At 41.8% G+C, this 25277-nt stretch overlaps 1 protein-coding gene and 1 pseudogene across 1 annotated transcript; both read left to right on the forward strand.

Annotated features, from left to right (window-relative positions):
• The first annotated feature begins 1933 nt into the window (after positions 1–1933).
• LOC113019600 (NLR family CARD domain-containing protein 3-like) lies at positions 1934–24647 on the forward strand. The gene is made up of 6 exons (XM_080291534.1): positions 1934–4119; positions 11403–11576; positions 11989–12162; positions 12342–12515; positions 23329–23375; positions 23551–24647. Exons 1-6 carry the CDS (start codon positions 2300–2302, stop codon positions 24090–24092), a joined length of 2931 nt encoding a protein of 976 aa, XP_080147660.1. The 5' UTR covers positions 1934–2299; the 3' UTR covers positions 24093–24647.
• Positions 6209–6981, forward strand: LOC145421333 (uncharacterized; annotated as a pseudogene).
• Positions 24648–25277: the final 630 nt, after the last annotated feature.

The following is a 25277-nucleotide window of genomic DNA, read 5'->3' on the forward strand; positions in this document are numbered from 1 at the left end:
AGGCCAGCCTCTGTCTGCTGCAGAGAGGTGAGCTGTTAGTAACATGAAGTCTTTGATTCAACTGCTTGCTGTTGTTGGATATAAACTGCAGTGCAAACACGCCATTCCCTCAATCCCATCTCTTAAAAACAAGCCTTTGGTTTCCAAACTGCTGAAAATCCACTTCAGCAAACAGGAAGTTATGCTCGTGCTCATGTTTTCTTCCATTAGTCATGTTGTCTCAGTATGTTGGAGGAAGTTAGAGGAGGTAATGCTAACTTTGCTGCACAGATTTCACTTTTACTCATAAAACTCAGAGCATCAAAAATGACTCAAACACTGGTTACTATTTTAACTTGTAAAAACAACGGTCTCTGAAAATAGCCTATTGCTCACATTTTGAATTTTTATTCTCTGGTGCTAATGGTGCTAACCACTGCAAGAACTCCGCATTATGATCCATCGATCATTACAGACGCTCTGAGGAAATTTGAAATGCATAAAGTCAAGCAGTACGCAAAGGAGCTTCTGGCTGATCGTTCGTGTGGAAACAGAAGAAACAGCAATAGTCCCAGACAGTGGAGACTGAAAAGCATTTTTGACAGCTGATCCTTCTGGAAGAAGAAGAATTGCATTTCTGATTATTTCAAGCTCCTCTGAGTGTTTAGACTAAGGCTTTAAACCATGCATCCTCAGTTACTTTGTACCTCCTATTTTGAGCCAATTCGCATCGTGGTACTCTCCAGGCCCAGGCTGTTCTTATTTAACGTAACATGATTATGCTACATGGAACATGTTACTATTAACATTATTTCATGTATTTTTCTGGCATTTAGTTTGGGAGATATTTTTGTGTTTACTGGGCTTTAACGCCTGGCTTAACCTGAGTGGAGCTTTTAACATTCTGTGAAAGGCACTTCTTCATGTGTTTGATGTAATGTCTTTATTTGTCACGGTTCTGGGTCAGTTTTGACTCACTATTTTGAGTTTATATTGATTAGTTTATTTTTGAATGTTTGTTGTGGTTTTGGGCGCTATGAGTATTATTATTATAATGATTATTATTATTATTAGAATTCTATGTTTCTGTTTATTCATGTTTAAGGATTTGTTCTCGGTTGTATCTCACGTTTAGTTTAGGTCAGGTTCCATGTGTCGTTCTGTCTGTCTGTCTCAGTGTCAGGTCTGCGTCTTGGTGTAGTGTTCTCGTTTCCTGGTTTATTGTGAAGGTCTGCGTCTCATGTGAGTGTGTTCACTTTTACCTCTGTCTCGTCTTGTTGATTATTCCCAGCTGTGTCCACCACCTGTGTGTAATTCCCCTGTGTTTCTCTGTATGTATTTAGGTCGTGTCCTCTGTCATTGTAGTTGCTGGTCCGTCTGTGTATTCCACCCTGCGTCATCTGTGTGTTTCTGCTCGCTTTCATTCATGTTCAGGTTTGTGTTCTGTAGTCAGTTTGTTCCCAGTCTAGTTTAGTCCTTGTTCGGTTCGCCTTTTGTCCATTTTTATTTTGTGTTTAATAAACCACCATCACACCTTTACAAGTGCCTGCGTTTGGATCCTCCTTTATTTTCCACAGGGCTCATCTCACTCGCCGTGACATTATTAGACATTTTGATACAATTAAGAAGTTCTGATCCAAGCACTAAGACTGAAAACGAAACAAGGTCTGAGCTCTATTTCCTTAATGGGATCAGCTGGACTTTTAGACAAAGACAGTCAGCTAAAATATTGATGGTGTGAAAAATATTGATGCTTAAAATTTTTCATGGTTCCTCCACAGAGTGTACCAGCAGAGCACAGAGGTTCCCAGTGGTCAGTCTGCCCAGCAGCATCAAACACAGCTGGACTCCATATTTATGGTCTGTACATGCACAACAACTACTGTTACATCTATTCTGTTCACAGTCATCTCCATGCTGCTCTTTGTAGACCAGTGGATTGTCAGTGTGTCCAACATGGATCTGATGTTTGGCTCCATGATGTGAGACTGATTGGCTCATTCATAGAATATTCTGTTCCAGCTGCTGGAGGACAACATCATCACTTTTGTGAAGAATGAGCTGAAGAAGATCAAGAAGGTTCTGAGTCCAGATTACCCAGAATGCTCACAGAGTCAGAAGGATGATCAACAGATGAGCAGCAACAGAGAGGCATTTTTGAAGGTCACACTGAACTTCCTGAGGAGAATGAATCAGGAAGAGCTGGCTGACTGTCTTCAGAGCAGTAAGAGGATTTATATAAAGACTGAAATGGTTGTATGAGTGGAATACTTATGTTTTAAGAGATGAACTAATATGTAATCAATTTTTTTTTTTGTGGATGATTTTTTTATTGAGATTCTTTCTTTTTTCTTTCTTAGGGACTCTCACTGGAGTCTTCCAAAGTCATCTCAAGACTGCACTGAAGAAGAAGTTCCAGTGTGTGTTTGAGGGCATCGCTAAAGCAGGAAACCCAACCCTTCTGAATCAGATATACACAGAGCTCTACATCACAGAGGGAGGGACTGCAGAGGTCAATGATGAACATGAGGTCAGACAGATTGAAACAGCATCCAGGAAACCAAACAGACCAGAAACAACAATCAGACAAGAAGACATCTTTAAAGCCTCACCTGGAAGAGATGAACCATTCAGAACAGTGCTGACAAAGGGAGTGGCTGGCATTGGGAAAACAGTCCTAACACAGAAATACACCTTGGACTGGGCTGAAGACAAAGCCAACCAGAACATTCATTTCATATTTCCATTCACTTTCAGAGAGCTGAATGTGCTGAAAGAGGAAAAGTTCAGCTTGGTGGGACTTGTTCATCACTTCTTTCCTGAAACCAAAGAAGCAGGAATCTGCAGCTTTGAAGACGTCCAGGTTGTGTTCATCTTTGATGGTCTGGATGAGTGTCGACTTCCTCTGGACTTCCACAAAACTACAATCCTAACTGACCCTAGAAAGTCCACCTCAGTGGATGGGCTGCTGACAAACCTCATCAGGGGGAAACTGCTTCCCTCTGCTCGCCTCTGGATAACCACACGACCTGCAGCAGCCAATCAGATCCCACCCGAATACGTTCAAATAGTGACAGAAGTCAGAGGCTTTACAGACCCACAGAAGGAGGAGTACTTCAAGAAGAGACTCAGAGATAAGAAGCAGGACAGCAGGATCATCTCCCACATCAAGACATCACGAAGCCTCCACATCATGTGCCACATCCCAGTCTTCTGCTGGATCACTGCTACAGTTCTGGAGGATGTGCTGGAAACCAGAGAGGGAGGACAGCTGCCCAACACCCTGACTGAGATGTACATCCACTTCCTGGTGGTTCAGGCCAAAGTGAAGAATGTCAAGTATGATGGAGGAGCTGAGACAGATCCACACTGGAGTCCAGAGAGCAGGAAGATGATGGAGTCTCTGGGAAAACTGGCTTTTGATCAGCTGCAGAAAGGAAACCTGATCTTCTATGAATCAGACCTGACAGAGTGTGGCATCGATATCAGAGCAGCCTCAGTGTACTCAGGAGTGTTCACACAGATCTTTAAAGAGGAGAGAGGACTGTACCAGGACAAGGTGTTCTGCTTCATCCATCTGAGTGTTCAGGAGTTTCTGGCTGCTCTTCATGTCCATCTGACCTTCATCAACTCTGGATTCAATCTGCTGGAAAATCAACAAATCACCACACCAAAGCTACAATCATCTCTCCACCACAGTGCTGTGAACAAGGCCTTACAGAGTTCAAATGGACACCTGGACTTGTTCCTCCGCTTCCTCCTGGGTCTTTCACTGCAGACCAATCAGACTTTCCTACGAGGTCTGCTGACACAGACAGGAAGTAGCTCACAGACCAATCAGGAAACAGTCCAGTACATCAAGAAGAAGCTCAGCGAGGATCTGTCTGCAGAGAAAAGCATCAATCTGCTCCACTGTCTGAATGAACTGAATGATCATTCTCTAGTGGAGGAGATCCAACAGTCCTTGAGATCAGGAAGTCTCTCCACAGATAAACTGTCTCCTGCTCAGTGGTCAGCTCTGGTCTTCATCTTACTGTCATCAGAAAAAGATCTGGATGTGTTTGACCTGAAGAAATACTCAGCTTCAGGGGAGGCTCTTCTGAGGCTGCTGCCAGTGGTCAAAGCATCCAGCAAAGCTCTGTAAGTGAATATGTGCTATACTTTTCTTTTAAAAAAAAATGTTGATGACAGAATTTACTTTATTTCTGCTATCACAGATCCATATCCTATATCATAATTAAAAGTTTTAAACTGGCATTTAAAGTGTTTAAAATCATTTTTCAGTTCAATTTGAAAAGTGGTCAAGTTAATTAAGTGATTTATATGGGAAAAGGTTTTGTGAGGATTTTGTGGAAGAGTTGGGGCATTTGTTTTGGTCATAAATGTTTTAAAAATTGTAAATTGTATAAACAGAGTATGGATGACATTTAAGACTAAAAGACACTGGATTTGAAAGAGTTTGACTAAAAAGATTTTCTGCAAAAATCCATGCCATAAGATATAACACAGCCCAAATAACAATTCAATTTTATTTATATAGCGCCAAATCACAACAAAAGTCACCTCAAGGTGCTTTATATTGTATAGTAGATACAGAGAAAAGCCCAACAATCATATGACCCCCTATGAGCAAGCACTTTGGCGACAGTGGGAAGGAAAAACTCCCTTTTAACAGGAAGAAACCTCCGGCAGAACCAGGCTCAGGGAGGGACAGGGCCATCTGCTGCGACCGGTTGGGGTGAGAGAAGGAAGACAGGATAAAAGACATGCTGTGGAAGAGAGACAGATTAATAACAGATATGATTCAATGCAGAGAGATCTATTAACACAGTGAGTGAGAAAGGTGACTGGAAAGGAAAAACTCAATGTATCATGGGTCTATTGCAGCATAACTAAGGGAGGATTCAGGGTCACCTGGTCCAGCCCTAACTATATGCTTTAGCAAAAAGAAAAGTTTGAAGCCTAATCTTGAAAGTAGAGATAGTGTCTGTCTCCCGAATCCAAACTGGAAGCTGGTTCCACAGAAGAGGGGCCTGAGAACTTTTCAGCGAGTTTTTTGGGTATCCTGATAATAATGAATTACAGTAGTCCAGCCTGGAAGTAATAAATGCATGAACTAGTTTTTCAGCGTCACTCTGAGACAGGATATTTCTAACTTTAGAGATGTTGTGCAAATGGAAGAACGCAGTCTTACATATTTGTTTAATATGTGCGTTGAAGGACATATCCTGGTCAAAAATGGCTCCAAGGTTCCTCACAGCGTTACTGGAGGCCAAGGTAATGCCATCCAGAGTAAGAATCTGCTTAGATACCATATTTCTAAGCTTTTCAGGGCCGAGTACAATAACCTCAGTTTGATCTGAATTAAGAAGCAGAAAGTTAGCGGCCATCCAGGTCTTTATGTCTTTAAGACATTCCTGCAGTTTAACTAATTGGTGTGTGTTATCTGGCCTCATAGATAGATAGAGCTGGGTGTCATCTGCATAGCAGTGTAAATGTATGCTATGTCTTCTAATGATACTGCCTAGGGAGGCATGTATAATGTAAACAGAATTGGTCCTAGCACTGAATCCTGTGGAACACCATAACGTACCTTGGTGTGTGAAGAGGACTCTCCATTTACATGTACAAGTTGGAGTCTATTAGATAGATATGATACAAACCATTGCAGCACAGCACCTGTAATGAGGGTGGCTGTAGCTCAGGTGGCAGAGCAGGTCAGCCACTAATCAGAAGGTCGGTGGTTCGATCCCAGGCTGCCTCCGGGCTGCATGTCAAATATCCTTGGGCAAGATACTAACCCCATGTTTGCCTACTGGTGGTGGTCAGAGGGCCCGGTGGCGCCTGTGTCCGGCAGCCTCGCCTCTGTCAGTGCGCCCCAGGGCAGCTGTGGCTACAACGTAGCTTGCCATCGCCAGTGTGTGAATGTGTGTGTGAATGGGTGAATGACTGAATGTAGTGTAAAGCGCTTTGGGGTCCTATGGACTAGAAAAGCGCTATACAAATGCAGGCCATTTACCATTACCATGTAATACCTACAGCATTTTCTAATCGCTCTAATAGGATATTATGGTTGACAATATCGAACGCTGCACTAAGGTCTAGAAGGACAAGCACAGAGATGAGTCCACTGTCAGAGGCCATAAGAAGATCATTTGTAACCTTCACTAAAGCTGTTTCTGTGCTGTGATGAGCTCTGAAACCTGACTGAAACTCTTCAAATAATAATACTTGTAACAAATGTAGCATATTTGTAGCTCTGGAGGCCAGGATTACTGAATTGGAGAACCAGCTTCGAAACCTTCATTCATCCGTAGCTAGCCAGGCCCCTGTAGCTGGTGCAGCCTAAGATAGCGTAGGCCCCGCTAGCTGTTCCCCGGCAGACCCCAAGCAGCTGGGGAAAGAGGGCGGCTGGGTGACGGTGAGGAGGAAGCATAGTCCTAAACAGAAGCCCCAGGTACACCACGAACCTGTTAATGTATATAACCATTTTTCCCCACTCTGCGACACACCCGCCGGGGGTCAAACTCTGGTAATTGGTGATTCTGTTCTCAGACATGTGAAGCTAGAGACATCTGCAACCATAATCAATTGTCTTCCAGGGGCCAGAGCAGGCGACATTGAAAGAAATTTAAAACTACTGGCTACGGGTAAACGTAAATTCAGTGAACTCATAATTCATGTTGGCAGTATTGGCACCCGGTTACGCCAATCGGAGGTCACTAAAATCAATATTTTCTCTGGTCCCCTCCCCAATCAGACCAGGAGTGACATGTTTAGCCACATGTTCTCCTTAAATTGCTGGCTGTCTGAGTGGTGTCCAAGAAACGATGTGGGCTTCATAGATAATTGGCAAACCAAAAACCCATCTCCGTTGAGACTGTGTCAGGTACCAAACAGACAAAAAAAACAAAAAAACAAAAAAACTAAAGATCATCAACAAACAACTTAAACATAAAAAAAAAAAAAAAATCACAAAGAAAGAACAATACAGTATCCACATCTGAACCAAAGAGTAAAACAGTGAAATGTGGATTATTAAATATTAGGTCTCTCTCCTCTAAGTCTCTGTTAGTACACAACTTAATAATTGTTAAAAAAAAATCTATTTACTCTGTTATACAGAAACCTGGTTGCAGCAGGATGATTATGTTAGTTTAAATGAATCAACACCCCCGAGTCATTCTAACTACCAGAAATCTCGGAGCACAGGCCGAGGGGGGTGGTGTGGCAACAATTTTTCACAACAGCCTATTAATCAACGAAAGACCAAGACAGACATTTAATTCATTTGAAAGCTTGATGCTTAGCCTCGTCCACCCCAGCTGTAAAACTCAGAAACCAGTCTTACTTGTTATCATCTATCGTCCACCTGGGCCTTACACAGAGTTTCTGTCTGATTTCTCAGACTTTTTATCTGATTTAGTTCTCAGCTCAGATAAAATAACTATTGTGGGTGATTTTAACATCCATGTAGATGCTAAAAATGACCGCCTCAACATGGCATTTAATCTGTTATTAGACTAAATTGGCTTCTCTCAAAATGTAAAAGAACCCACCCACCACTGTAATCACACTCTAGATCTTGTGTTAACATATGGCATAGAAACTGAACATTCAACAGTGTTTCCTGAAAACCCTCTCCTGTCTGATCATTTCCTGATAACATTTACATTTACAATAATTGATTACACAGCAGTGGAGAGTAGACTTTATCAAAGTAGATGTCTTTCTGAAAGCGCTGTAACTAAGTTTAGGAATATAATCCACCCACTGTTATCATCTTCAATGCCCTGTACCAACATAGAGCAGAGCAGCTATCTGAACGCTACCCCAACAGAAGTCGATTATCTTGTTAATAATTTCACCTCCTCACTACGTACGACTCTGGATACTGTAGCTCCTGTGAAAACTAAGGTCTCGAATCAGAAGTACCTGACTCCGTGGTATAATTCTCAAACACGTAGCCTAAAGCAGATGACTCGTAAGCTGGAGAGGAAATGGCGTGTCACAAATTTAGAGGATCATCATTTAGCCTGGAGAAATAGTTTGCTGATTTATAAGAAAGCCCTCCGCAAAGCCAGAACATCTTACTATTTGTCACTGATTGAAGAAAATAAGAACAACCCCAGGTTTCTGTTCAGCACTGTAGCCAGGCTGAAAAAAATTCAGAGCTCTTTTGAACCAACCATCCCTTTAATGTTAACTAGTAATGACTTCATGAACTTCTTCACAAATAAAATTCTTATCATTAGAGAAAAAATTACCAATAATCATCCCATAGATGTAATATTTTCTACAGCTACTCTTAGTACCATTGATGTTAAGTTAGACTCTTTTTCTCCAATTGATCTTTCTGAGTTAACTTCAATAATTACTTCCTCCAAGCCATAAACGTGTCTTTTAGACCCCATTCCCACAAAACTGCTCAAAGAAGTCCTGCCATTAATTAATTCTTCGATCTTAAATATGATCAACATATCTCTAATAATTGGCTATGTACCACAGGCCTTCAAGCTGACTGTAGTTAAACCTTTACTTAAAAAGCCATCTCTAAACCCTAACCCTAACCCTAGACCCAGCTGTCTTAGCTAATTATAGGCCAATCTCCAACCTTCCTTTCATTTCAAAAATCGTTGAAAGAGTAGTTGTCAAACAGCTAACAGATCATCTGCAGAGGAATGGCTTATTGAAGAGTTTCAGTCAGGTTTCAGAGCTCATCACAGCACAGAAACAGCTTTAGTGAAGGTTACAAATGATCTTCTTATGGCCTCTGACAGTGGACTCATCTCTGTGCTTGTCCTTCTAGACCTTAGTGCAGCGTTCGATATTGTCAACCATAATATCCTATTAGAGCGATTAGAAAATGCTGTAGGTATTACAGGTGCTGTGCTGCAATGGTTTGTATCATATCTATCTAATAGACTCCAACTTGTACATGTAAATGGAGAGTCCTCTTCACACACCAAGGTACGTTATGGTGTTCCACAGGATTCAGTGCTAGGACCAATTCTGTTTACATTATACATGCCTCCCTAGGCAGTATCATTAGAAGACATAGCATACATTTACACTGCTATGCAGATGACACCCAGCTCTATCTATCTATGAGGCCAGATAACACACACCAATTAGTTAAACTGCAGGAATGTCTTAAAGACATAAAGACCTGGATGGCCGCTAACTTTCTGCTTCTTAATTCAGATCAAACTGAGGTTATTGTACTCGGCCCTGAAAAGCTTAGAAATATGGTATCTAAGCAGATTCTTACTCTGGATGGCATTACCTTGGCCTCCAGTAACGCTGTGAGGAACCTTGGAGCCATTTTTGACCAGGATATGTCCTTCAACGCACATATTAAACAAATATGTAAGACTGCGTTCTTCCATTTGCACAACATCTCTAAAGTTAGAAATATCCTGTCTCAGAGTGACGCTGAAAAACTAGTTCATGCATTTATTACTTCCAGGCTGGACTACTGTAATTCATTATTATCAGGATACCCAAAAAACTCGCTGAAAAGTTCTCAGGCCCCTCTTCTGTGGAACCAGCTTCCAGTTTGGATTCGGGAGACAGACACTATCTCTACTTTCAAGATTAGGCTTCAAACTTTTCTTTTTGCTAAAGCATATAGTTAGGGCTGGACCAGGTGACCCTGAATCCTCCCTTAGTTATGCTGCAATAGACCCATGATACATTGAGTTTTTCCTTTCCAGTCACCTTTCTCACTCACTGTGTTAATAGATCTCTCTGCATTGAATCATATCTGTTATTAATCTGTCTCTCTTCCACAGCATGTCTTTTATCCTGTCTTCCTTCTCTCACCCCAACCGGTCGCAGCAGATGGCCCTGTCCCTCCCTGAGCCTGGTTCTGCCGGAGGTTTCTTCCTGTTAAAAGGGAGTTTTTCCTTCCCACTGTCGCCAAAGTGCTTGCTCATAGGGGGTCATATGATTGTTGGGCTTTTCTCTGTATCTACTATACAATATAAAGCACCTTGAGGTGACTTTTGTTGTGATTTGGCGCTATATAAATAAAATTGAATTGGATTGAGTTGAAGTAAACTTAATGGGATAAATAGGAATTTTGTTGTGTTTCTTACAAAACACGAAAAGGGGAAGAACTGTCATGAAATCAATATCCTTAGTATCCTTATTTTCCTATCAGATTGCTTTATGTACTTTAACAATGAATGCTTGTAGAGCAAGGCCACTTTTAACTCACAAACTAAAGTGCTCAGCCAGACTAAAAAACAGGAAGTTTTAGTGCACAGGCATATTAATAGATAAAGACACAGAAAAGAGGAACTTTCCATATAAGCAATGTTTGAAACTGTGTGTGACGTGTGACGTCTGAAGTACAGAAATAATACCATACCATGCCGAGGAATAACTAAACATCTGACACAATGAGCAGGAAAGTGTGGGAGGGACACGTGAAGTAGCCATGCTGCTAGCGAGTCGGCTATGAGCTAAGCTAGTGAAATAGTAAAGACACAGTGAGTGAATACTTTGGCTATAAATTAGGCAGTGAGTACACAGAAAGTGTGCTCCGGATGAAGCACGTGAAGATTATACTATGAGAAAAGAATGTATTTTAAAGTTGTTAATTAAATTGCTAAGCAGATAAGCTACTCAGAAATACCACTCTGTTTGAGCAGGAACAGAAAGTGATACTCCACCGCAGAGCGAGCGAACACCAAGTGACTGCGCCACCATAACAAATCAAAAACAAAAAAAAAGTTGGAAAAAAAAAGTAAAAAAATAAAAATAAAAATTTCCGATGGACAATTAAAAAAAGGTTAAAAATAATCAAACCTATATCAAATTAAAAGATAAAGTCATTTGATCTAGGTTTTTAATAATTATAGATTTCAGTGGACAGGACTCTTGTAAAACCCTTCGCTGACTGGAGTCACAAAAACTACATATTAAACACCTCTAAGATAAAGGAAATAATACTAGATTTCCAAACATTTAGGTCTCCTCTTCATCCTGTAAGTTTTTTGGGTCGACGTAGAGATTGTATCAAAATAAAATTGTCTTGTTGTACACCAACCTCATATAGCAAATTTCAGTTATTATTGGGGTCTGTACCAATGTCCAGTATGAGATAAATAAGAATTATTCTGAACTGTGAGGTTCAAATAAATGCTAACCTTTTAAATAGAAAACATAGTACAACAAGAGGGGAAAAAGGCAAATAACTAAAGCAAAACAAAAAGAAAACAAACCATTAATAATTATAAATAACATACATGTTCAAAAAAAGAGTAGGAAGAAGGATAAATTCACCTAATCCCACCCCCTTTCCACTATTTAGTAATTAATAGCCTACACTCTTCCTTTCTGTTTGTTGATCTCAGTTCAACATTAAAAATTATTTTACCCGATCACAAACATAGTTTCCTCCCCTTTTATTTCAGACTGAGTGATTGTAACCTGTCAGAGGGAAGCTGTGAAACTTTGTCCTTAGTTCTCAGCTCCCAGACCTCTAGTCTGAGAGAGCTGGACCTGAGTAACAACAACCTGCAGGATTCAGGAGTGACGTTTCTGTCTGGTGGAGTGAAGAGTCCATGCTGTAAACTGGAAACTCTGAGGTCAAATCAAGTGATATACTGTTATCCATCAATAAACATAATTTCACCAATTTTGGTTAAAAAAAGAAGAATTATTCCTAATTATTAGCTCTTTATCCATGCGTATTTGTATTGTTTTTAACATACCATTTCAGTCACAGTCAACTGACATGTTTTTGCCTTTTGTAACATAAGTCAATAAGCATTCCAGCCAGTTCTGCAACAATATTAAATAATGCTAATCTAGTAGCTCCTTATTGCACCATTAATATACTTAAATGTTTGTTATTTGTAGATTTTTTTAATACTTTTTCAGACTGAAGGGCTGTAACCTGTCAAAGAGAAGCTGTTTAGCTCTGTTCTCAGTTCTCAGCTCAACATTAAAAATTATTTTACCTGATCACAAACATCTTTTCCTCCCCTTTTATTTCAGACTGAGTGATTGTAACCTGTCAAAGGGAAGCTGTGAAACTCTGTCCTTAGTGCTCAGCTCCCAGTTCTGTAGTCTGAGAGAGTTGGATCTGAGTAACAACAACCTGCAGGATTCAGGAGTGACGTTTCTGTCTGATGGAGTGAAGAGTCCATGCTGTAAACTGGAAACTCTGAGGTCAGATTAAATGATTTTGCGTTTTATTAACATAATTTCATAAATTTCCTTTAAACAAGAAAAAAGGATTACAGCAAGTCGTGAAACAATATTAAATATTGCTAAATCTGGTAGTTCCTCCTTGCACTATGAATATACTTAAACTTTTGTTATTTGTTGATTCATTCATTATTTTTCAGACTGAGTGCCTGTAACCTATCAGAGAGAAGTTGTGAAACTCTGTCCTCAGTTATCAGCTCCCAGTTCTGTAGTCTGAGAGAACTGGACCTGGGTAACAACAACCTACAGGATTCAGGAGTAAAACTTCTGTTTGCTGCAGTAAAGAGTCCACACTGTATACTGGGAATTCTCAGGTCAGCTTCTTGTCTTTTCCTCTGATGACTATTTTAAACCTGAATTATATCAATGAGTAAATGGCTTACTGTTGAACAAATGTGTCTTCCGACATGGTTTGTAAAATTAAATTTTATATAATGCTAAAAATCCTGTAAAGATCTTGATCCTGTATTTTTTCCAAGTCGTAATGTTAATCTAGGACAATATATACTTTCAAGTTTCAGCCCCAAATTATTAATTGTCACTTTTCTTCAATTATGTCTGTATACCCATGTTTTAGAGGTCTAACAGTCTGTTTCAGTGAGTGTAGTTTTAAATGACATTTCTACTGACCCAGTCCCTTTCAGGAAAAGGTCTGGGAGTGATACACAAAAGAGGCAATATGAGAGGTGCATGTCCAGTATGTTCAGTATATTGTCAGTGAGACTACACAGATCCAGATGCTGAATTTAACTGCAGTTGTAAATAACACACAAACATTAGTGATGGAGTTTCACATGGTCCTCTGCTGGGACCAGTCCTTTTCAGTTGAATTTTAACATTCTTTCACATCATCTCTAAGATCCAACTATGACACACATTTTCCCATCAATACAACAACAAAAAAATATGGATCATTGACCTGTGCTTACCATACAGTAATTGTTTCCAGTGCCAGGAAACTGGCTGACAATCTAACAGCTGCATCACTATCACAAAAAAAAACAAACAAACAAAAAAAACCAACAACTACTGTCTACCTGGGGTATTGGTGTTTGTAAAAATATAAAATTCACTGTTTCACTCTATTAGCTACAACTTGAACTTTATACCATACTGCAGTAGAGTGTTGTACTAACCTGTATTAATAAATTAAAGACCTGCATTGTCACATATGGTGAGGTGAGAACACAGTTAACATCACTCTTGTAGGCACTTGGAGGAAATGAAATCAAGTGTCAGCCAGTTCAGTTGCAGCAGGAGGAAAAGACTAAATGAAAAACTCAGTTTGTTGAAAAAAAACCTAAAGTGAGCAGATTAAGCTCAATACCATTAAGCTCATCATTACCATGGTAACTGAGTTAGAGCTGATACTGACAATGTTTGACACTCTTGTTTGGAGACAAGATGGCGCCAGTATGTTCGGCTCGCCATCAGACTCAGCAGTGACAGCACCTTTGTCCTTTGTTTTTGATGGGCAAACAAGCAGTGCGCCTCCACCACTCGATGGCATTCCGCCTTACCTACGTTGTACCTGGCTCCTCCCTCCCAAGCTACACCGGAGAAAACGCTGGAGAAGACGAGGGAAGCGAAGTGGTCTCCTGGCTCGTACAAAGGCATTCCTGTCACTTTCTTGCCTGGCTGATCCTCTCCTTGTACAAATGGGTTTCTGCTACTCTGCCACTGTGAGAGGCTCACTCCAACCCAGAGGACCCTGGGTGCGCACTGTCTCTCCAACTCCGCCTGGTGCTGCTCCTGTTTCACCGGTGGGCCCGCATCTCGGCCCGCGCTTCCTTAAGTCATCTGGTTCGCTCCTCGCCATGCCGGCGGTGGCGTTCTCCTCAGGTGAGCGACTCTCTTCCACCTCCGGCCCAAGCCTAATGCCTGCTCCTCTCCTGCGTGACTCTCCAAGCACGTTGCTGGTTGCTCCTGTTCCGGGTGCTGGGTCATCGGCTCCTCTCCAGCCACGGATCTGCAGACTTGGTACCGTTATTTCAAACCTCCGCCCACTCAGCCGCACATCAACCCCGATGACAGCTACTGATCTCACCTTATCTATGGCTTTGATCAACACTCGATCCCTCTCCAATAAGACGTTTCTGCTCAAGGATTTCTTCTCTTCTCATGAACTGGATTTTATGTTCCTCACTGAGACCTGGCTACATGCTGGTGAGACTGTGGATTTCTCTGAGCTTCTTCCTCCAGGCTGTTGTTTTTTCAACTCTCCCAGGTCTTCTGGTAAAGGTGGAGGCCTTGCCTGTGTTTTTAAATCAGTTTATGACTGTCATCAGATTTCATCTTTCTCCTTTTCTGGCTTTGAACTGCAGCTTTTTAAACTGACCTCATCTACTCCATTACTGTGTGCAGTAGTGTACCGTCCTCCCAAATTCAACAAGGATTTTATCAGTGAGTTTGGGCAATTCTTATCAGGACTTTCAGTAGATTTTGATCATTTTCTTATTGTTGGCAATCTGAATATCCATGTGTGTTGTCCATCTAAACCTCTGGTTAGAGATTTTGTATCACTACTGGACTCTTTTAACCTGACTCAGTGTGTGTCTGGCTCCACACATGAGAAAGGTCACACACTGGACCTCGTCATGTCTCACGGCCTGAGTATCCACATCTCTGAAATCTGTGAGAGTGCATGTATCTCTGATCACCTTCCTGTTCTGTTTTCTGCCACTGCACAATGTTCTGTTGCTGCAGTTAAAGCTCCTTCACGCCGCCACCGGATCATCAATACCCATGTACCATCCCAGTTCTCTGCTGCTTTCAACAACTCTGAGCTGTCCACGGTGGACTGGATTGACTCCCTGTGTGCAGAAGATTTAACTGCTCTTTTTAACTCAACATGCACTTCTATTCTGGACTCCATCGCTCCCCTAAAATCACTCCGTCCCAAAGCTCACGCTGAACCCTGGATTACAGACTGTTCGTGCTCTCAGGTGCTCCTGCAGGTGTGCTGAGAGAAAGTGGGAAAAGGACAAGCTGCAAATATCCTTCAATATCCTGAGAGACTCTCTTTTAACTTATCAGAAAGCTGCTAAAGAGGCTAAGTCCTCCTACATATCTAACCTGGTCAGCAGTAATGTCCATAAACCTCAGACTCTGTTTCGTGTTTTAAACTCCATTGTTGATCCTCATACGTCCACCTGCCTCACACCTTCTGCCACCCTCTGCAATGACTTTTCATATTTCTTTGTTAATAAGATTTCCTCCCTGCAGTCTGTCATTCCACCTCCACCTTTCAATCCCTGTGTTTCTCCCTCGTGCCAATCTGCCTTTAACCAGTTTGAGCTAATCTCTCTTTCTCAGCTGCATGAAACAGTCTGCAAGGTCAAGTCTACCAACTGTTCCACTGACGCTATCCCCTCTCGTCTTCTGAAGCAGGTCCTGGACTCAGTTGGACCTGTCCTTCTGGTCCTGCCTGTCTCAGCTCTGGTTGTTTCCCAACACTTTTTAAGCATGCTGTTGTTCAACCTCTCCTCAAAAAGCCTAATCTGGATCCATCTATACTCTCTAATTATAGGCCCATATCCAATCTGCCCTTTCTGTCCAAAGTACTGGAACGAGTTGTCCTCAGGCAGCTCCAGTCATTTTTAGACAACAACAATCTCTATGAGAAGTTTCAGTCTGGTTTTAGAGCTCGTCACAGCACTGAAACCTCCTTACTGAGAGTTTTTAATGATTTGCTTTTAACTGTAGACTCTGGTTGTGCTGCTGTCCTAGTAACCTTAGACCTGACTGCAGCCTTCGACACTGTTGATCACAACATACTGTTGTCCCGCCTAGAACACTGTCTGTTTGAAAGGTACTGTCTTAAAGTTTTTCCAGTCCTACCTGGATAACAGGAGTTTTTCTGTTCACCTCGGTGAACTGTCATCTCCCAGAGCTCCTTTAACTTGTGGTGTACCTCAGGGGTCCATTTTAGGCCCCCTGCTGTTTACTCTGTATTTGCTCCCTCTGGGCGATGTGCTGCGCAAACATGTGTCCTTCCACACCTTTGCTGATGACATTCAGATCTACCTCCCTCTGAGGTTAGACTGTAAGGACTCTCTGCAGCCGTTATTCTCCTGTCTGTCTGACATTAAGACTTGGATGGCTCTTAACTTCCTACATCTAAATGAAAGTAAAACTGAAGTCATTGTGTTTGGGCTTCCTAAAGACCCCAACCTTTCCTTTGATTTTATGGGACCCCTAACTTTCAAATGTACTTCCTCCATTAAGAGCCTCTGTGTTACTTTTGACAGTGCTTTTAAATTTGATAAACAAATCAGCTCCGTAGTCAAGGGATTTTTTTTATCATCTACGGATTTTAGCTAAAGTCAAGTCCTACCTGTGCAGGAACGATCTAGAAAGGGTGGTCCATGCTTTTATTACATCACGGCTGGACTACTGTAACTCCCTTTATGCTGGTTTAGATCATTCCTGTCTGCATCGCCTCCAACTGGTGCTGAACGCTGCTGCTCGCATGCTGACCGGTTCCAAAAAGAGAGACCACATCACTCCGGTCCTCTGCTCTCTCCACTGGCTCCCAGTTGCTTTTAGGATTGATTTTAAAATTTTACTGCTGGTTTTTAAGGTTCTTAATGGTACTGCACCTCCTTACCTGGCAGAGCTTCTTAGCATTTACCGCCCCAGGAGATCTTTGAGGTCAGCAGACCTGATGCTTTTAGATGTTCCCAGGTACAGATTAAAGACTAGGGGAGAGAGGGCTTTTGCTGTGGCTGCACCCAGACTGTGGAACAGTTTACCTCCTCACATCAGATTCTCCACAAGCCTAGGAACTTTTAAAACTGCTCTTAAAACTCACCTCTTCTCATTGGCTTTTAGCAAGGTTTAACTTACTGTTTTAACTTATTGTTTTATCAGTGAGGTGTTTTATGTACTTGCGTTTTATTGTATTTTATATTTATATTTTATTGTACAGCACTTTGGTCAGCCTTGGTAGTTTTTAAATGTGCTTTATAAATAAACTTGACTTGACTTCACTTGAATGTTTCAGGATTAACAAACTCAGAGTTGTTAGCTAAATATGCTTTGTGGATTAGAGTGGCCTACTCTGGCTGTCTGTAAGAAGAAGCTCTTACAAGTACTGTTACTTTTTGTTCTACATCCTTCTTAAGTGCTTATTGGAAGATTAGACTATGAAGAGTCCATAGGCTGGGTCTAACAGCCTGGTCATATTACTCATATCACTTTTGGTCTGAGGTGGTGCAGCTAAGATAGCAAACTGAGATGCTATTGATCAGGATGCTCTCTATTGTGCTGCTCTAGAAAGTGTTGTGATCTTTAGTAGAAAAGTAGTGATGCCAGTGGCTGTGATATCCCTCGGCAAATCAGACAGTCAGCATTTTATCTTTAAGGTTCTGTGTCTGGAAAAGAATAGCTGAAACAGCTTTAATGGTGAAGTACCAGCTGCTGAAAAAGTAGATGTATACACCACCACCTTGAATTTCAGCTTCAAGCTTCACGTGTCTGAGAACAGAATTGACAATTACTCCAATTCAGCAATCCTGGACTCCATTGCTGCAAATATGCTACATTTTTTACAAGTATAACTACTGCTAAAGGAGGCAGTGGAGTAACTAAAAATCTGACACATTGAGCAGGAAAGTGCAGGAAAGTGCAGGAGAGACAGGTGTAGAGGCCATGCTGCTAGCGAGTTGGCTACAAGCTAAGCTAAGCTAGCGAAACAGTAGAGACACAGTGAGTGAATACTTTGGCTATAAATTAGGTAGTGAGTACACAGAGAGTGTGCTTTGGATGAAACACGTTAAGATTATACTATGAAAAATTAAGGTATCTAAAAGTTTTTAATTAAATTGCTAAGCAGATAAGCTACTGAAAAACACCACTGTGTGTTGGAACAGGAAGTGATACTCTACCGCAGAGAGAGTGAACATTTCAGATTAGTTTTACATGGTGCGATGGACCTCTGTCTCTCTGTCTCAGAGACAAAGGCTGCATGTACCAGGCAGTATAGACTTTTATTTCATGTGGTAAAAACTCAATGTTAATATGATTGGTTTAAAAAGTTGAGGGTGGCCTTAGGTCTGATATCAGTTTCTTCTTCTGCACCTCTCTGGATATCTCCTTGCATTGCAATAACCCTTTTGCAGACAACACTCCCATTACCACCACTTGTTCTCTGGTCAGGACTGTAGAGTTAGAGAAGTGGTAATAGTGCATTCTATTTCCTGAAAGAAAAAAAAAACACCTTTACCATTCAAACGGGAGAATAACTGCGGCAATGGTAACATGAGCGTGAGAACTAACTGTGTTCCTAGTTTAACAACCCCATGCTGACTGCCGCTCCACTGCTCTCTTAAGTAGGACTCCTTGATTAGGCAGATCGGCAACAGGTGAGTGATTAATCCCAGGTGTGGCTGGCTCAAAGGCAGGAGACACTCCAGACCTGATGTGGCAGCAAAACTGACACATCACAGTGCACACATGCACACACACACACACACACACACACACACAAACGCATACACAGAGAAACAAGGGACCAAAAGCATATCACACCAGCAAACATCCATAAACAATCCAGAAAGACAAACAGAACTCATAACACTTGAAAGGTAGTCCTATTATTGTATTAATCCCCAGAGGATATCACATAAAGAGATACAAAAGACACAAAGCCGTCTGCCATAGTCGCGAGTTAAAGTAGGCTGTTGTTTTTCTTTTATTTGCTGATTTTTTTTTTTGGCACTGCACCAGAACGACTGCAGGTGCCCATTAGTTGCTGTGGTACTTCAGCACAAATTGTGTGTGAGCTCTCAACAGAAATTATTTTGGGTTATGATGCTTTTCCCCACACTGAGCCATTACAACCAATTTTAGGGTTCTCCCACCTGCTGAATCCATTTTAACCCCTGACTGTACACATTTTCCTGTTTAGAGGCAAAGTCACTCTCTACAATGTAGCAACAGGTAATAGAAATATATTTTTATTTTCCTTCCTATTCTCCGTTCATGTTCAGCTGACCTGATTCAAGTTGAATTGAATTAGAATTAAAATATGATAAGATAACCTTTATTAGTCCCACATGTGGGAAATTTGTTTTGTCACAGCAGGAAGTGGACAGTGCAAATGTTATATAGCGAAAATTAGAATACAATAAGAATAAAATACTGTAGACAAGTGTACAGAATAGAATAAAATAGAATAAAATATACAATAGGATAAAAATAGAATACAAATTCTATATACAACTGAGTAAAAATACAACGATGCCTGAAAAGAGTATTGCCCTTAGTCTTTTTCCACATGTGTGGGTTTGTGTGTGTTTGATCAGTGAGTTGAAGATTTTGTTGTAGAGTCTGACAGCAGTGGGGAGTAGTGATGTATGTGTGATACCACTGATTTTCTTTCCGATCCGATACCAAGTATTATTCAGGTTGGTATCGACGATACTGATCCAATACCGATACTTTGTACAAAAACGCATTTTATTTATTGTATCTCAAATTATAGCATCATAATGATTACAGGACATCAGAATACTTGTTCTTATCACTTAATAATAATAATAATAATAATAATAATAATAATGGATACTTTATTGATCCCCATGGGGAAATTACTTGTTTTTCTCTGCATTTGACCCATTCACTCAGTGAAGCAGTGGGCAGCCCACTAAGCAGGCGCCCGGGGAGCAGTGTGTAGGGACGGTACCTTGCTCAGGGGTACCTCAGGGTAGCCGTTAAGTGGATTCGAACCGCCGACCTTCCGATCATGGGGCGACCACTTTACCTACTGAGCTATCCCTGCCCCTAATAATGCAGGGTTCATCACATAGAAATAAAAAAACTGAAGTTGTGCGCTATTTGAACACTTTGCCTGCCTCCAGCACTAAAGGACTCTGTGAGAGACGTCTGTCTCGCCCTAGCAGCACCTGTCCCTGTCCTACTCTTCAGTTCGCCTCAACATAAGCTCATCATATTCTGTGATATGATTTACTCTGAGGTGTTTGACAAGGTTAGTGATGTTGCCACAACCATACATGTCAACCCTCCCGCTTTTTCTGGGAGAATCGTGAATTTCAGTTCCCCACCCGAAAATCTCCCGGAGCCAGCATTCTCCTGAATTTCTCCCGATTTTCCACCCAGACAACAAAATTGAAAAATTTTATCGTAGAATTCATAGAGCGGCCCAGCCAATTCCAGTTTCCAACAATGGCGGCAGCGACTTAGTTTTAATATTACTCTTATTACTCTTTCTGGGTCACAAAAAAACTTTTAACATTTTTTCAGGTGAGAATGTAGCTGTGTAAACTTCAAATATCTGAGCCGACTGACACATCATTTTCAAACCCCCGCGGTCTGTCGCTAAAAACATATATATCATTAAACATGATATATAAGTCACTTTGATAACTTAAAAATGTTATTGTTTGGCTTTTTCAGTGTTTTATTTATTCTTGAGTTAATCGTTTTGGCTGAGATTGAAGTTTAGATTAAATTAAATTTAACTTTATTAATCTCTCGGGAGGGTTCCTCCGGGGTTTTCACACAGCTGAATAAATGTCAAAAAGAAAATGATTAAACAGAAGTGTGAGACGGTCGAGAGTTTACGTCAGTGCCCGGTTATATTTTAGATAGCAAGGAGCAGATGGCTGAGTTTCACTCCACCTAGGGAGCTCGTGACGTACTACCCAGCTTTCTTTAGACCGTTAAGGCCGGGTCCTCAGGTGGAAGCAGCCTCTGAATGTGGACCCCCTGCTGTTTCCGGGCTGGCCAATAATAATGGTGAAATTTAACGTATTTTATCCGATAAATAAACCCTGATAACTGTATTTAACCCCCCCCCCCCCCCAACAGCCCTTTTGAATGTCTCCCTAGTACGGTCACAACACCTCACTCTCCCTAGTATGGCCACAACACCTCACTCTTGGAGCACTTTTTTGCCACATGTATCGTAAACCATGTCTCAGCTGTTTGTGGAGGTAAAATAAGTCCAAACATGACTCCAATTACGCTCAGCCATTGTTGTGAGTGCGCACGCCAAGGGGCTGCGAGACATTTATACAGCCGTATTTCGCACATGACTATGAAAGGTGGAAGAGGAAGTAGTTCCTTTGAACGTAGAAAATCCGAATGTTATAGTTTCTTTCCACTGTGTTCGTGTTAATGATAAACTACAAATTTACTCTAAATTACTAAAATATCGATATCTTAACGTGAGAATCAATTCTAGAACATAAATGATTGGTATCGGAGGAATCGATATTTCAGGATCGATCCGCACATCGCTAGTGGGGAGGAAAGACCTGCGAAATCTCTCCGTCCCACACAGTGGGTGCCGCAGCCTGCCACTGAAGGAGCTGACCTGTGGGACTTCCAGATACAGATGGACAAAATGGTGATGGCTAACCAACCGGACATAGTGGTGGTAGACAAACAGAAGAAGACGGCCGTAATGATAGACGTAGGAACACGAGGAACACGAGAAGCTGAAGAAATACCAAGGGCTCAGAGAACAGCTTGAGAGGATGTGGAGGGTGAAGGTGACGGTGGTCCCCGTGGTAATCGGAGCACTCGGTGCGGTGACTCCCAAGCTAGGCGAGTGGCTCCAGCAGATCCCAGGAACAACATCGGACATCTCTGTCCAGAAGAGCGCAGTCCTGGGAACAGCTAAGATACTGCGCAGGACCCTCAAGCTCCCAGGCCTCTGGTAGAGGACCCGAGCTTGAAGGATAAACTTCCCGCAGTGGCGAGCTGGATAAGAAAGATGTGTATATGTATGTTCCAGGGTTGCAGGTTACCTGATAAAGGGCAGGGCATTCTTGTTTTTAATGTTCAGCTGACTCCTCAGGAATTCCCTGACTCTTTGCAGGTTGTAGCTTGCCAAGCGGCCTCTTCATGGTTCCCATGTGCCTGTGGGATCCCCAGGTACTTGTACCTGTCCTCTATGTCTTTAATGTTGCCTTCTGGTAGTTCGATCCCCTCAGTTATGATTTCATGGGGTACTGAGGCAGGTTATTGGTCGGTAGTTGGATGATGCATGAGGTATGGAGTGCCTGTTGTAGTTTTTAGGCATCTTCTCCATCTCACCTCTCTCCTGCTCCAATAGTTGGCTCTGATGTTATCTTGACCTTGGCCTCTACTCTCCATCTCTATGGAGGGTACTGCTCCTGGTGACTGTTCAACTTGCTGCAGACTGTTCAACTGAAGAAGATGCCAGAAGTACAGAAAGCTGTCCATACCAGAGGCCTTGGAAACTGCCAAGCAAAAACTCACAGCTTTGGCCAGCCGCTTAAAGAGGGCTGAAAGCAGTAGAATAAAGCAGCTGTTCTCCACAGAACCAGCCAAGTTGTACTCTCAATGGCAGTTGAACAATAAGAGAACAACACCATCAATGCTGGAAACTGAGTATCAGTATCACAGAGAAGGTCCTGTCAGGCATCATAATGACTAAGATGAATAGGCATATGAGCAGGGCACAGAAAGGGATGGGCAAGAATGCTAGAGGCGCAAAACACCAGCTACTGGTAGACCGAGGAGTTGTGCAAGACTGCAGGACTAGGCTGATCAACGTGTGCACTGTTTGGATTGATTACGAGAAGGCCTATGACTCAACGCTAGATAATTGTATCCTGGAACAAACTGGTAGTAGTGAGAAATGAGTGGTGGAAAAGCAGAGGAAGAAAGCTGTACTAATAGCTGTAGCGATACCGAATAACAGCAACATTGGAAGATGGAACATGTTTAGCTTGAGAAGTACCAAGGGCTCAGAGAAGAGCTTAAAAATATGTTGAGGGTCACGGTAAGCATGATCCCAGTTGTCATCGGAGTAACCAGTGTTGTGTGCTTCATGAAAAGTACCCGATATTTTCTCAAACAACATTAAATAAAACCGGATGTAAAGTGAAGTCTTCACTTGTATGTTGCCAGGATTTACCACAAAGTAATTCTGGGTCATTCATACCAGAATAACAAGACCGAATATAATGTTATTATGAAAAGGTCCAGTGTGTATTATCAGAAGATGATGTCAATACTTCTAGCTTTACATAAAGCAAATGTTGCATTTAAACAGATATCTGTGTGTCATTTCTCAGGAGACCTCCTTTAGCAGAACGTTATAACACACTTATAACATGTTATTGTTTTTAGGGTGGAGCCTGCTGATGTCCGATGGTTGAGACCAGGTCTGAGGAAGTGTAAGTGTGTTTTTAATGTGATTCATGTAAACAAAGCAGCACACATTCAACCATCTTCAAACTGTCACATCACTCATTCACATCTCTGATGTCAGCAGTCATCATCAAAGTGTCAATCAATGAACAGATGATGGATCAATAACCGCGGCTGGATTGTGTTTGTTCTCTCCATCAGATTCCCATCAACTCACAATTGACACAAACACAGTGAACACAAACCTCCAACTGTCTGACAACAACAGGGAGGTGACACGTGGTGTGGAGGAGGTTCAGTCATATCCTGATCATCCAGACAGATTCAATGTTGCGCCTCAGCTATTGTGTAGAAATGGTCTGACTGGTCGCTGTTACTGGGAGGTCGAGTGGAGAGGAGAAGTTACAATATCAGTGAGTTACAGAAGAATCAGAAGGAAGGGAGACAGTGATGACTGTGTGTTTGGATATAATGATCAGTCCTGGAGTCTGTTCTGCCGTGATGATGGCCATTATTCTGTCTGGCACAATAACAGGGAACCATCCTTCTCCATCTCCTCCTTCTCCTCCTCCTCTGTCTCTAACAGAGTAGCGGTGTATGTGGACTGTCCTGCTGGCACTCTGTCCTTCTACACAGTCTCCTCTGACACTCTGATCCACCTCCACACCGTCAACACCACATTCACTCAAACTCTTTATCCTGGATTTTGGTTAGGGATTGATTCCTCCTTGTTTCTGTCCTGATTTGACTGTAAAGAGTGTCCTCCTGTTAGAGAAACACTCTGACTGTTGAACAGATAGTTCAATCTGTACATGTCTTTCTCTTTCACTCACAAACACCTTTTCAGATTCATGGATTCAGTCAGTTGATGTTTTAAACATTTTTAAATGATTCCTTGTAAACTTCTTCCTCTTCAGTCCTTTAAAGATGTAAGCTCCCATTATTCCAGGATACACATGTTGTTTTTCTGTCTTTTTCCACTGAAAGCTTCATAGTGAATATCAGTATGTCGTGTTTCTCTGAAGCTCAGTTCACAACCAGCTCCTCTGCATTTTCAAGTCTGAGCTCATTAAAATGAATCCAAACATTTGATTTCTCTTTCTTAATGGGATGTTTCCAAACTCTCCACATGCTCTTACTGTTTCACTCATTGTTGAAAGCTCATCATGTGAAAAAGTTTCAGCCATATAAGCTGAAAATATTGGCTCAATAGTTTTCAATACAGTTCTAAGCAGAATCTGATTGTACTGAAGGATCATAATGAATGTGGCTTATCTAATAAACAGCAAAAGCTTCAATCCTCATGTGAAACTAGTCTTGTGTTTTTCACATATAGATTTTCTTCATGAAGATTTTGAACTACTTTGGTAACAGCTTTGTTCTTACAAATGTGTAAACATTCCTATATAGCACTGCATATTTTCTGTATCCTGTTTCTTGACTTTTCCAGTGCCTTTTGTCATGACCCTGTGCCTTCTCGGCTGACTCTGTATGGCTACAAGTGTTTTTGTTGTGCTGCATCTCTCTCTCCCCTCCCGTGCACCGCGCTCTACCGGGGCGGAGTCGTGACGGCTCCAGCCCCTGGCTCGGACACCTGCAAGCAATCATCTCACCCACTTCTTAAGGCGGCTGCTGAGAGTGCTTCCTCGCTGGATTATTGTGTAACACTCGTCAGTGTCATCACCTATCTGAGCCGTTTTTCGAGTTTCTGTCGTGCCACTACTTACCTGCCTTTCCTCTCTGTGCCAGAATTCTCGCCAGCCTGAGGACTGGCGTTGGTGAGCTAAAGCCGGAGTCCGAGCTACCTGAGCTTCAGTGGATTTTGTACCTAGCCCTCTTCTTCCCGTGCCTGTGTTCCCCGGAGACCCTCTTCCTGTGCCCCCTTCACCTGTATATATTCGCACCTGGTGTCTGTGTGTGTAAATAAA

This window comes from Astatotilapia calliptera, chromosome 17, assembly GCF_964374335.1.
Source record: "Astatotilapia calliptera chromosome 17, fAstCal68.1, whole genome shotgun sequence".
In the NCBI taxonomy this organism is placed as follows: Eukaryota; Metazoa; Chordata; class Actinopteri; order Cichliformes; family Cichlidae; genus Astatotilapia; species Astatotilapia calliptera.

Bases quoted from the DNA above. Each gene is read 5' to 3' on its own strand.
- LOC113019600 (XM_080291534.1), top strand. From the start codon at position 2,300: ATGATTTTTTTATTGAGATTCTTTCTTTTTTCTTTCTTAGGGACTCTC. The intron at 12,163-12,341 runs GTCAGATTAAAT...ATTATTTTTCAG, and splicing joins TGTAAACTGGAAACTCTGAG to ACTGAGTGCCTGTAACCTAT. The intron at 12,516-23,328 runs GTCAGCTTCTTG...TATTGTTTTTAG, and splicing joins TGTATACTGGGAATTCTCAG to GGTGGAGCCTGCTGATGTCC.